Source organism: Momordica charantia (genome assembly GCF_013281855.1).
Source record: "Momordica charantia cultivar OHB3-1 chromosome 9 unlocalized genomic scaffold, Mcharantia_2.0 BLBB01000009.1, whole genome shotgun sequence".
Classification (NCBI taxonomy): Eukaryota; Viridiplantae; Streptophyta; class Magnoliopsida; order Cucurbitales; family Cucurbitaceae; genus Momordica; species Momordica charantia.
The window spans coordinates 30,687,744-30,699,711 of NW_028275167.1; the positions used below are offsets into that span (position 1 = coordinate 30,687,744).

The 11,968-nt window shown below is 33.3% G+C and overlaps 1 protein-coding gene and 1 long non-coding RNA gene across 4 annotated transcripts; one reads left to right on the forward strand and one right to left on the reverse strand.

Annotated features, from left to right (window-relative positions):
• Positions 1–4,905: 4,905 nt before the first annotated feature.
• Positions 4,906–7,428, forward strand: LOC111019104 (protein RICE SALT SENSITIVE 3). The gene is made up of 7 exons (XM_022295390.2): positions 4,906–5,129; positions 5,218–5,268; positions 5,344–5,529; positions 5,684–5,792; positions 5,910–5,951; positions 6,284–6,340; positions 6,833–7,428. The coding sequence occupies exons 1-7, from the start codon at positions 4,993–4,995 to the stop codon at positions 7,307–7,309; spliced, it is 1,059 nt and encodes a 352-aa protein (XP_022151082.1). The 5' UTR covers positions 4,906–4,992; the 3' UTR covers positions 7,310–7,428.
• A 1,108-nt stretch (positions 7,429–8,536) lies between these two features.
• On the reverse strand, positions 8,537–11,719 carry LOC111019059 (uncharacterized). Of its 3 annotated transcripts, none has more exons than XR_002602496.2 (3): positions 11,290–11,647; positions 10,773–10,877; positions 8,537–8,757 (listed from the first exon to the last, which is right to left on the reverse strand). It is a non-coding gene; the product is annotated as an uncharacterized LOC111019059 (long non-coding RNA). The 3 variants fall into 3 exon arrangements; XR_002602495.2 differs by having other exon boundaries at positions 10,756–10,877; XR_015786990.1 differs by having other exon boundaries at positions 8,537–10,877; positions 11,290–11,719.
• Positions 11,720–11,968: the final 249 nt, after the last annotated feature.

The window sequence follows — 11,968 nt, forward strand, 5'->3', positions numbered from 1 at the left end:
TGGGTCCAACCCAGCTACAAGAAGAGAGAAAAGATCTTGGAGAAGAGCATCAAATACCTACACAAATTAAAGCTTCAAACACATTCACTTCACACTATGGTTTAATTTCAAGATTGAGTTGAGAAAATCACAGATTTTTTATTAGGAGCGTAAATGGTTCGATTTTCTCTTCGGATTCAAAAGGGTTTTGATTCCCGGGAGCCAATTAGAATTAAGGACATCTTTTTGATTCCGATTCCAATTCTGATTCTTGTAAAGCTAGCAAAGGGAATAGATTTTAGAAGAACGGTAATAAATATATATATGGTTTGTTGAGTTAAAATGGAAGTAGGGAATATTGGGGAATAAGCACAAATTTTTTGAACAGTGGAGAGGTGACAGATAAAATGTACCTATCTCTCGTTGTGTCCCACGAAACACAGTCCCAAGTTGTCCTGAAGCTACAGAGGCTGAAGATGCCAATTCCATCTCCGTATGCTCTTATAATGGAGTCACTATCAAACCACTGTTGACTAAAGCAACCAACATCATCAAAAATGGCTTCCCACACCCAAATTAACTTCTCTCTACAAATCTCCTCATCTCTCCCATTTCCCACATACAATTTTTCAAATACCCAATTCCTCTATCTCTTCTTCTTTAATCACAACCCAAAAACTCGATTATGTTAGCTAGCGGTATTTAATCATTTGTTCATATTCTTAATAGTTACGCGTGCGTAACATACACAGGTCAACCAGAGTGAAAGTGAGTTTGTTTTTAGCCACACCCAGCTTGTTGATTCTTTAAAAGCTTGCTTCTTTGGGGTTTGAATGGAAACATAGTGAACCAATTTGGTCACGTGAAGCCTTGGAGTTAAACTGAAATGGGATTCAACAAGATATAATGTATATCTTCTCTACCCAACCAAACTCCTTTTTTCTTGCTTTGTTTGTTTGTTTCGTTGATTAGGGTTGGAGAGGGGAGAGAGGGACAAGAGGATGGCGTAAATGAGAGGTCTTTTTCACCCAAAAATGTGATTGGGCAGAGACTTTTTGGGCATTTGATGTTATTTTTTTCTTTCTTTTTTGCATTCAAAAGAGTTGAATGGATCGCAATCACCTTTGTTTGGTTTTATGGACTTGTGCTTCTTTTCTTTTCAAAGGCTGATAGGTTTTTGCATGGTAATGGTGAGGGCTAGCTAAGTAGTTTTGTTGATGGTGTCCAGCTACTGGACCCTTTCCCACTTTGCACATGCATGTACATCACCATTCCAATGAAAAATATGCTACTTTTAAAGCAAGTAGAATAAAGAAGCACATATACCCACCACTTCACCACCAAACACATCAAACCCAATATTATCTTTTACTCCATTTCATCATCTTTCTTTTTTTTTAAGAGATACTATTCATTGACACGGTACGTAAGGAACATACAAAAAGAAGGCTCAAACGGATGTACTCCAGTTGAGAGAAATTTTAGTTATATTGTAATTACAAAAGAGAGATGATTTTGATGACCAAGATGAGGCTAGAATCTTGGAGACAGCCGCCTGACCTTAAACATTTAGTATCAGAAAACACATAGGAATTAATTTTTAAGGTAAGTGTCCATAATAAAATTTGAATCTATTACTTCTCAATTTATCCTGGCACTTTTGGACCAACGAGCCACTGATGATGGTTAAATCCATTAATATAATTGATTCTCCACTCTAGTTTTTAACTTTATTTAAGTACCCGATAGCTACCACATATCTGATCATAATTTATAAAATAAGGTATTTATTATCATTTCAAAAGTTTTGATTCCCGGGCCGCCGGAGTGAAAGTAATAGTCTTTTTGTTTTAGAATATAGGATTATAATTATGCGGTAACATGCCTCCTATTTGATGAACTCAACCAAGGGTTAGGTTATTGTATTGTGCAATAAGGAAAGGTTACCAATTTTTTTCTACCTCTTATAATTCTCTCGATCTAAACAGAAGCCTACCAAACTTCTTTTCAATAATTATGAGAGCACGTGTGTAGATAGGGCATAGTTTTAATACCACTTTGTTAAGGAAGAGATAATTGGAGTTCACTTTATGTTTGCTTTTACTTTTTCATGATAATATCTAGGTCTAAGTCTTAACAATTTCACTTTTTAACACTCTCCTCGCTCAAAACATCTTTTAATTTACCCAATCAAAATATACTGTCCTTAATTAACCTCTCCTCCACTCCTCAATGAATACAACTCAATATCTATATCATGATCTTTTTGTTCAAAGATCTATTAATGTACATCATGTTTCAATTTTTCAGAGCAGTGTTGTTGGCAAGATATAAATATTATGTGTTTCTTCTTTTTTACTTTTCTCTCTCACGAATTTTTAAGGTTTCTTAATTAGTATAGAGGATCACGTTCCTATTTTTCACAACAGTATTGTTTAGCGGCTTTGAACATTGGTGAGAGTTAAATATATATACACAATTCATTAGCGAATAACATATCATTCATCATATTTATACCTTCAAAAGCTAAGTTTGATTATTAAAAAAAATTTACGGACAATATTAATCTTGTCTTTTAACAATTTTGTAAATAAGTTAAAAGAAAAAAGATGCTAGCATAAATATTGCTAGATTAAATACTTAATCTTTATTAAAATTATGTATATTTTGAGTGATAATTGAGTAACAATGACATTAGTTTTAATTTTAATTTATGATAAATAAATTAGAAATATCACGCACATGTTAAAAAGAAAAAGAGTAGTACTAAAGTGATGAGAACGTAGCCAAAACAAGTATACAGCAGTAATCGACATATATCTCCAACCAAAAGGTTGTGAGTTCGATCTTTCCCTACTTGATGTACTCAGAGAAAAAATAGAGAAAAAACAAAGGTGATGGGAACGTAGTTCAAGGTCAAAAATTGAACTTTGGTCGTCTTTTTACTTTACTCATGGGAAGAGCAAAAGGGTTATCTGCAGACGCTCAACGCTCTTCCATCTGAATACCCAACAAAGAAATATGAGCTTCCTTGATGAATACCCTCCCACTGAAAACCTGCAAAAACAACAATTTATTTTTTACCATGCAATTGCAAACCCTAAAAGTTGTAAAAAGGGCAACTCTAAAAAGTCTGCTCCTTTGCCAGCTTGTTACTAAAAAAGACATCTTTTTACCCTAAACCCGTAAAACCAAAACTACCCCACAATTATATTATCCCTTGGGTCATCGTCTTTATAAATATATATATATATATATATATATATATAAATAAAAAGAAACAAAGAATAGGCGATGGGGACAGAGGTATGGGAGAGGAGCAGTTGTTTCAGTACTTTTAATGGGAAGAGATAAGGATGGATGGATGGATATTTGATATTCAAAGTTGAATGACTTATAATTTTTTGACCCAATCAGATATATATATATATATATATATATATATATATATTATGATGATGATCTGAGGCCTGAGGATCAGTGAAGATGATGGCCTTTAAATTTCTGTCGTGCTTTTCTCTTCCCCCATACCCAAAACTTCTCTGTTTCCATTCCATCTTCTCAGATTGTGTCTGTATTATATATATTGTTCAACCCATTTACCCTTTTGTTACAAAACAGAACAATAAAATTTAAACCAAAAAAAAGAAAGGCAATTCAACACTACTTTCTGCTTCATCACTGACATTTATGTCCCCAATCAACAACTCTCTCCGTACATTCATGCATTACTAACTAGCATTATAAAACCCTAATATATGGAGATCAAAATGCTTAATTTTGAGATATCCCATGAACTGATTTCAAAAATATCACTACCAATTAATAAATCTTCTTGGGTTGTAATTGTAATTGTAATTTAAGCAAAGAGCAGAGTTACACGATGGAGATTTAGATAAATCTTGAAAATCCTTCTTGGTTGCGACTGCAGAGTTAAAATGCAAAAAGTTGGTCAAAGAGAAAGAGCATTACAGAGACTGCCAAAACTTTCTTTGTGTCAGACTGGGAGTGCAATCATGGAAAGCTCCCTTTTAGCAAACTCTTTTTTTTTTTTTTTACAAGGATTCGCTGTGAAAAAAGGAGACATCTTAATACCCGTTCGGGTTCTTCCTTTAATCATTAATGCAAAGATTAATATGTAGATTCTTGTTCAATTAAGATTCCTTACTTCAAATTAATCTCCATTCTAAAGTAATTGGAACTTGGAAAGTATATAGTAAAGCTCATAAAAATTAGACTCCATTCCTCAACTCTTAGGTCATATTTAAATTCAACCCCACCCCAAAAATAGGGTACTTCAATCCTATATATTCCCACTTAACAAAAACGGAAATTTTGCAAAAGGAGTTTAAAAAGGTTAGGTTTTGAGCACTCAAAGTTAGAACTTTTTAATCCATGCCAGTGAACCGGTATAATCTTGTAGTGTTAAACTTTTTCTGTCTCTATCTCTTACTATTTGGGAAAAAGTCAAATAGTTCACGTTCGAAGAACTTATAATCCACCTATTCATTGATATATATATTTTTTCCATAAAAAATCTCTCATATATATAAATAATAATAACTGGTGATAGTAATGCAATGGTATTCTGCATCCTGGAAAAATGACAGAATTAGAATCAGAAGAAACATAGATGGTCTCGAAAGTATAGAAGAAACGATGAGTAGTGTACAGTGTACACACCATCAATTTGTACTCATCTCTCTCAGAGCAACCAAATCCAATTCAAGAATAATAATGAATGATTGTAAGATAATTAATGTCTTCAAAAACTAAAAAATATATATATTTTGTAAACCAAACTCCAAGCCGTATACTACAGTGGGGAACCAATGAGGACCCTTGTACAAGTTCTTTTTAGAGATAGAGAGAGAAAGAGAATCACATTTCCCTTTAATTCTCACAGATATTGGTGAAGCCCTTTATATTCTCTCTTCTCTCTTTCAGTACACCATTTCACCCACACAAATACACAGGTGGTAATCTCAATTAATTTTGCTCCTTTTTTTTTGGATGGAACAGCGTCTTAATTTGTTAGCAACTACTCATCTTCTTCAACACACTCTCAGAAGCTTATGCATCCACCATAATTCCCAGTGGGTTTATGCCGTCTTCTGGCGGATCCTCCCTCGGAATTACCCACCACCAAAGTACACCATTTTTTCATTTTCTCCACCATTTTAATTTAAATTATTACATTACTTGAGTTACCCTCTTTTTTTTTTTTTCCTTCTGCAGATGGGAAAATCAAGGTGCTTTTGATAGGTCCAGAGGGAATTGGAGGAACTGGTATTTCTTTGAATTTCTTTTCTTATCCATTAATGGACAAAATTTGCTAATATTGATATTACCATATTATTGTAGGATATTGGTGTGGGAAGATGGCTTTTGCAATTTTGGGGCGTCGTCTTCGGCCGACGAGATGGATGGCGGTGGCGGCGGCGGTGACTTTCCGGGCTCGTCTGTGGTGTATGGGTTACAGCCATGTCGGGGACTGCAGCCGGAGCTTTTCTTCAAGATGTCGCACGAGATCTACAATTATGGAGAGGGGTAATTATTAAAAAAATCCCAACTTTAATATCTTTTGTTTTTTCCGCTCCTCCGTAATTAATATCCATAGGTTTCAATCTTGGTTCGAATATTAGAAATGGATTTACAATGTGTCATCTTCGTCTAGTATAATTTTGTTTCAATTGTGAGGCAGATTGATTGGAAAAGTAGCGGCGGATCGGAGTCATAAATGGATTTACAAAGAACCAAACGATAATCAAGACATCGAATTCTTACCGACATGGCACAATTCCGCTGACTCCGTAAGCAAGAATTGCAAAAATAATCCATGCACAGAAATGAAGAACACACATAAAATTTTCTTTTGATTGTGTTAATTGTCATTGGTTATTTAATTATTTTTTTTTTTTTGTTTGCAGCATCCTAGGACTTGGGAAGCCCAGTTTCAGTCAGGCATAAAGGTATTCAATCATAATAATATGAATTAATTGAGATTTTATTGGTTCTAATGCTTCCTTTCATTCACCCATCTTTTGATCTCACATTGTAAATTAAGTGGGAGTTAAAAAGTGGTGAATGTTATTGTCACCTAATACAATATGTGGGGATGAAAGATCGAACTTACCATCTTTTAATTAAACTATGTTGGCTTTGACGAATGCTATTATTAGTTGTATCTCTAATTAGCATATATTTCATATGTTATATGTGACTATTTGTCTTGGATAAATTTATGGAAGAAAAGAAAAAAGATGCAGATCATGAGATGACAACCTCGTTATTGTTTTTTCAGACCATAGCTTTGGTCGCAGTCAAAGAAGGCGTCGTTCAATTGGGAGCAGTTCAGAAGGTCTCTCCTTTTCTGACAATTACTTCCTGTTTATTAATAGACTAAACATTTTTATTATTTAAAAAGTTTTAATTTAATATTTGATTGTTTTAATAATTTTTTTAATTATATATTCTCATTATATGGCTAGATGTTCTCTGTTAAAAAAAAAAAGAAATCATATGGCTAGATGTTAAATATGTCTAATAGTAAGCTTAGACTATTGTCTAGCGATCAGTTGACAACAAATCTGGAGGTGTTAACATAATTAAATGAATTTTTCTCTCCTAGGTAATTTAATTAATTCTTTTAAATTTCGGACCACTTATTATCTAGATCTATGACAGGTTAAAATTTAAAACTTTCTTTGGTTACAGCTCTGTTGAGTTGGTTCTTCCCTATTTTGATATGGGTCTTAATCCATCTCGAGATCTCAATATTTCTATCGATATCTCAATATATACCACACTAACATCAGTAACTAAAACGTATATTTCCATTCATGTTATGTAGGTGACTGAAGACTTGAATTTCGTAGTACAATTAAGAAAGAAATTCTGCTACATCGAGAGCATCCCGGGCGTTCTATTGCCTCACCCGCTCTGCTCATCAATTCCATCTAATTTCAACGTAGACGCGGCCGCGATGGCTACCGCGGCGGCAGCCTACGAGAGCGCGGAGTTAGGGCGGTTCGAAGGGACGAGTTGTTTCCCAGGTCCAGCAGAGCAACTAATGTACAACCACATTAATTTGAACCCGGGCCAGCAGGTCCAAATAACACCATCAATGAGCAGCCTAGAAGCGCTTCTGGCGAAACTACCATCAGTGATGCCGCCAGAAGCAGAAGCAGAGCCGTCGGACCAGAAAACTTTGGAGCTTTTGGCAATGGAAAAAGTGGCAAAAGTAGAGATCCATGATGAGGATGAAGATGAGGTTGTATACACCCAACTTGTCCGTCGTTATCATGATTGTGATATAAGTTATAACTAACACAGCTGCCATATTAATCATGGCTTTTTTTTATTATTCTTTCTTCTTCTTCTTTTTGCTCCTTTATTGTGTGACACTGGTTTATGATCTCTAAGTAATCTTAGCCTTTTTTGTTTTTAGTTATAGTATGATGGGGTTCTCTCATTATTCCTTGCCCTAAAATCAAGATTAAATTTGTTTTACTTTCATTTCCCCTGCATGCATGCCCTTTGTAAACCAAATATAATTAATCTTTTGTAGTTACCACATTTGTTTGCTTGTTAGAGTGGGACACATCATGCATTTTCAACTCATGTATAGGTGTATTAGTTATTACATAAAAGATGACATTATTATTATTATTATTATTATTATTATTATTATTATTAAAAGGATAGAAAAATGAAAGAAGAAGATGACATAATTTTGCAACCATGTGTGTTAATAAAGTGTTTTTTTTTTCTTTTTTTTGGGCCTAACTTACAGTTCTGCTTCTAAAAAGCCGTTGATTAGTTGTATATTCTTGATTTATGAGTAGGGATTGAGTAATTTAGTTACCAACATCGAGTTTAGATTCGGAGCAACATGGATTGATTAAGATGCGCTACAAGAAAATTGATCATTTCATCCTTTGTGAAAGTCACTATCTTTAAAAATATATTAAATAAACATTGAAAAATACTTGTTCTCCACTGGTAAAGAACAATTTTTTTTTACCCCTATTAAATATCTAACAACGAGAAAGAAATGAAAAAACATAAAAACTTAAAAAAAATGATGAGTGGTGAAATATTTAATAGTGGTAAGGACAAAATTACTCCTGATCAAGTATTTTTCATAATTCTTTTTTGCATCCTTCTCCATAGATTGGTTCAGTCTTTGAAAAATTTCAAAATAGATCATGTAGAAAAAGCTTATTCAAAGATTCCACCTACAAAAATTAATATTTCTCATTAGTTTTAAACCCTCATAATTGTGAAATTAGTTGTAAATACCTTTTTCAAAGGCTTTCTTTATTTTTCTAAGGTTGTAATACTATTTTCAACGATTTTTAAACCTTCAAGTTAATTCTTTATTGGCACTTATAAATCCTTAAAAAAAATGAAGTAAAGATCAATAGTATTTGTAAATCTTTATTGACATTTGTAAATCCTTCAATAATTGCTTCATTTGTCCTTAAATTCCAGAATTTAAAGTAGCATTTGCAACAAGAGACACATAATTCTTCAAAGCTGAGAAAAAATTAAGTGAGAGAGAGAAGGGGAAATCAATACAAAGATATGGTATTCATATTTACATATTGTGTACAAGCTTCTAGACTAAAGATCCATTTTTCGAATCTGAAGTCCATGAAAAATATAACATGACGAAGTTTTAGGCATTTTTCACAAGGACAAGTTAACAAGGTAACAGAGACACTGCTTCATCAATTCCAGCCTTTATTTCAGAAACCTTTTGCTTCCTCTTCTCTGAAGGTATGATACATTCATATAGCAAAAAACATCAGTCTAATTTTTCTCTAATACCAAATGAGATATATATAAAATAAACTTCAATTTGCGAGCATCTAATAATAGTAAAAATTGAATTATAATTGATCCGTAATATTCGTAATATTCGTCACAACTAGGTAGCTCTTAGAATGTGAATCACTTTATCCTTCAAGAGAAATAATATATAACATCATATTATAAAAATCATCTAAAGTTAGAAAATCGCATAATATATGAATCATTTAACCTCCACCAACAAGTAACAAAAAGATTAAAAAAGTAGTTATAGGATATCTTACATATAATCACCACAGAACCTTTCTTTACTACTCTAAAATAACAGATATGAAAAATATAAGAACAGCCCCACTTCCAATTATAATTATTTCAAGTTCTAGTACATAGATATGTATGATCAGTGTGGAAGCAGGATAGACACTCACAAATTTAGAATCAATCATGAGAAGAAATAACTCCATTTGTATTGAAAATTCTTCACAAAAAATATACACTTGGTTCACAAACTCTCTCAAACTATTTGTTTTTTCTTCTCCATACTTGCTTGAAATACAATCCAAGAGGATACTATTTATAGGACTCCGTGAAAGAATCTAGACTCGACATTAACTCACATCCTATGAACCTGTACATTCATGAACATATAATTAACCTACCTTAAACAACTAAATACATTAATGTAGTTAATTAAATAATAGTTCATGTAGATGTATAATGTATCTAGAAATGTATGTCCCCAAGGGATAGCTTGGATGGCTTGGGACTTCAAGGAAAAACCTTAAAGTTTTAGGTTCAAGCCACATGGGATGCAACTTCCATCAAGTGATGACTCTTTGCGTATGTACGGGTATGGGGGATGATGCCCATACCCCCCAGGTATAGGGGCATAAAGGCCAGAAGGCCGAACCATAGAATTTAGGATGGCAAGTCACAGATGTTAAACCCTCACACAACCCTAACAAACCGAGATCAGCAAACAACTAAATCTTTTCTTGGTACTCTCTTGTACAAAACAAAAAGGAAAAATAGAAGTCAAATGAGGAATAAAATATGGAGATGAATGTTACATAAGCTATTTTTCACAATTTTCTTCTTCAATACAAATGATATCAACCATTCAACATTAGGGAAGCAACAGAAGATCTCAATTGCACTTGGTAGCTCACTGTTAAATGGTCAAATGCAGTTGAGGCTACTCATCAGATTAAAAATAAGATTTTTCTACAACAAGAAGATTTCAATTGATACTTGGCAAGAAATTAGGATAATGACTTAAACTTCAGTTATCTGCCCCCCAACCCATTATTGTAATCATGAAGATTTTTTTTTTTAGTGTTACTTATTTGGACGCAGATGCTAAGTCTTTGTAGGGTGAGTAAGAAGTACTTCCAAAAAATATTGTTTTTTGGCTCCTCAGGACAGAGAGAAAAAATAGAAATTTTAAAATTAAGTGTAGAGATTATTTTCCAGGTTTAAGAGATTCTTCGGTACATGCTTTGAAACCCTCAATTACACCCTTTGATACCTTAGTTCTGAGACAAAAATTACAAAAAACAGAACCATAGCTGTTAGGACTTTGAATTTTTCAAAAGAATCACAGACCAAAACAGAACCATAACCCTTTTTTTTTCTAAAATTTTTCTCGCCCCATAGCAAAAATTTTAGATTAGAGAGGTAACAAAGTCTAAATTTAACTTGCAAAGAAAGAAAAACATAAAATTTCTTATTTTCCAACTTATCTTTCTCTATCTAACATATTTCTTTCTAAAATCATAAGGTAAAACTGTATATAGTTGTGTCCCTAAAATGTATAGTTTTTCTCTCTTGAGATTGTTTTTAAGTCCAAACTTTTCCTATAAATTGGAAGAATAAGGTCCCACTGTAGTCAGAAGATGAAACATATTGAATTTTTCAGTAAGGAAACTATAAAATGAGATCTCAATTTTACCCATTTACCTTCCTGCAATACATACATATTTCAATTCAGAATTGTAGCCAACTTTTGAGCAATATTTGTCCACGTAATTCAGAAGCCCCCTTGTCTGATCAATCACCCCAACAAAACTTTCAGAGGTGGCCTAATAAAAAATATGTAGAATTTATTTTACTGCTATTTTTACATGAAAACTAAACAAAGATCGTAACGATAGGAAACAACTCTAATTCACTACTCGGCTTCTCCAATTCCTACCAACCAATCGCACCCAAGAAACTGAAATCACGAGCAAATTTACGCATTAGACGCTCCATACAAACGAAATTCAGGCGTTTGTCAAAGTATTTAGTAATTAGGTTTGGTGAATCGCAAATCCGAGAGAAAGTGAGGAAAATGGAAACAATAGGATCGAAACAGAAACAGAAACGCCCTAAATTCTAGCAGAACGTGATAGAAGAATAACACTCCCGACGAAAACACCAGATGCAAAAATAAATCGGAAATCAGAAATCGGAAGGGAAAATCAGCAGGAATAAAAGGGGAAAATCAGATACCTGAGTGATGAGGCACTCCGCAGCGGGTGGCGGCGACTCGACGATGCCGAGCGGCGGCGACTCGTTTTTAAAAGTGAATAATTTCCGAAGTTATTGACTTCCGATTAAAAGTAATATTTTTCAAATGTTTTAAATGTTTGTCGATGAATATATTATTCTGTAAAATGGTGACAAAGGAGATTCACTTTAGAGTTTTCCATCCTTAAATTATCAAATCGATGAAGATCTTTCAGTTTTGATTTGATGTGCCTTTTAAGTTAGACGATTCATCGAGAACACGATGAATCACCGTTCTTATTGACTTACTAAGAGTTTGAATGGTGAGTAATTTCGTCAATTTGGCTAGCTGGATCTCCCATCGACAAATTGTTTTTTTAAAAGCTTTCATTTGACGTCACTATCTATCGATCCAGTCAACTGATGTCTGCATCATTACTATGGAAACAAAATTTCATTAGCCATTTTTCTGTGAAGCAAAGCCAAGTCTTTTTAGATGACATTCCATCTTGCATTTTTCTACTTGAGACTGTTTTTTATTAGCCCAATCAAAAACCACCATGATATTAGACTGTTTTTTCCTCTCCAATTATTACATATATTGTTAAATTTTGTATTGGATAAGATGTTTTTTTCCTATTAAACAATAACAATGATTTCTAATACATATACTTGATTTGAA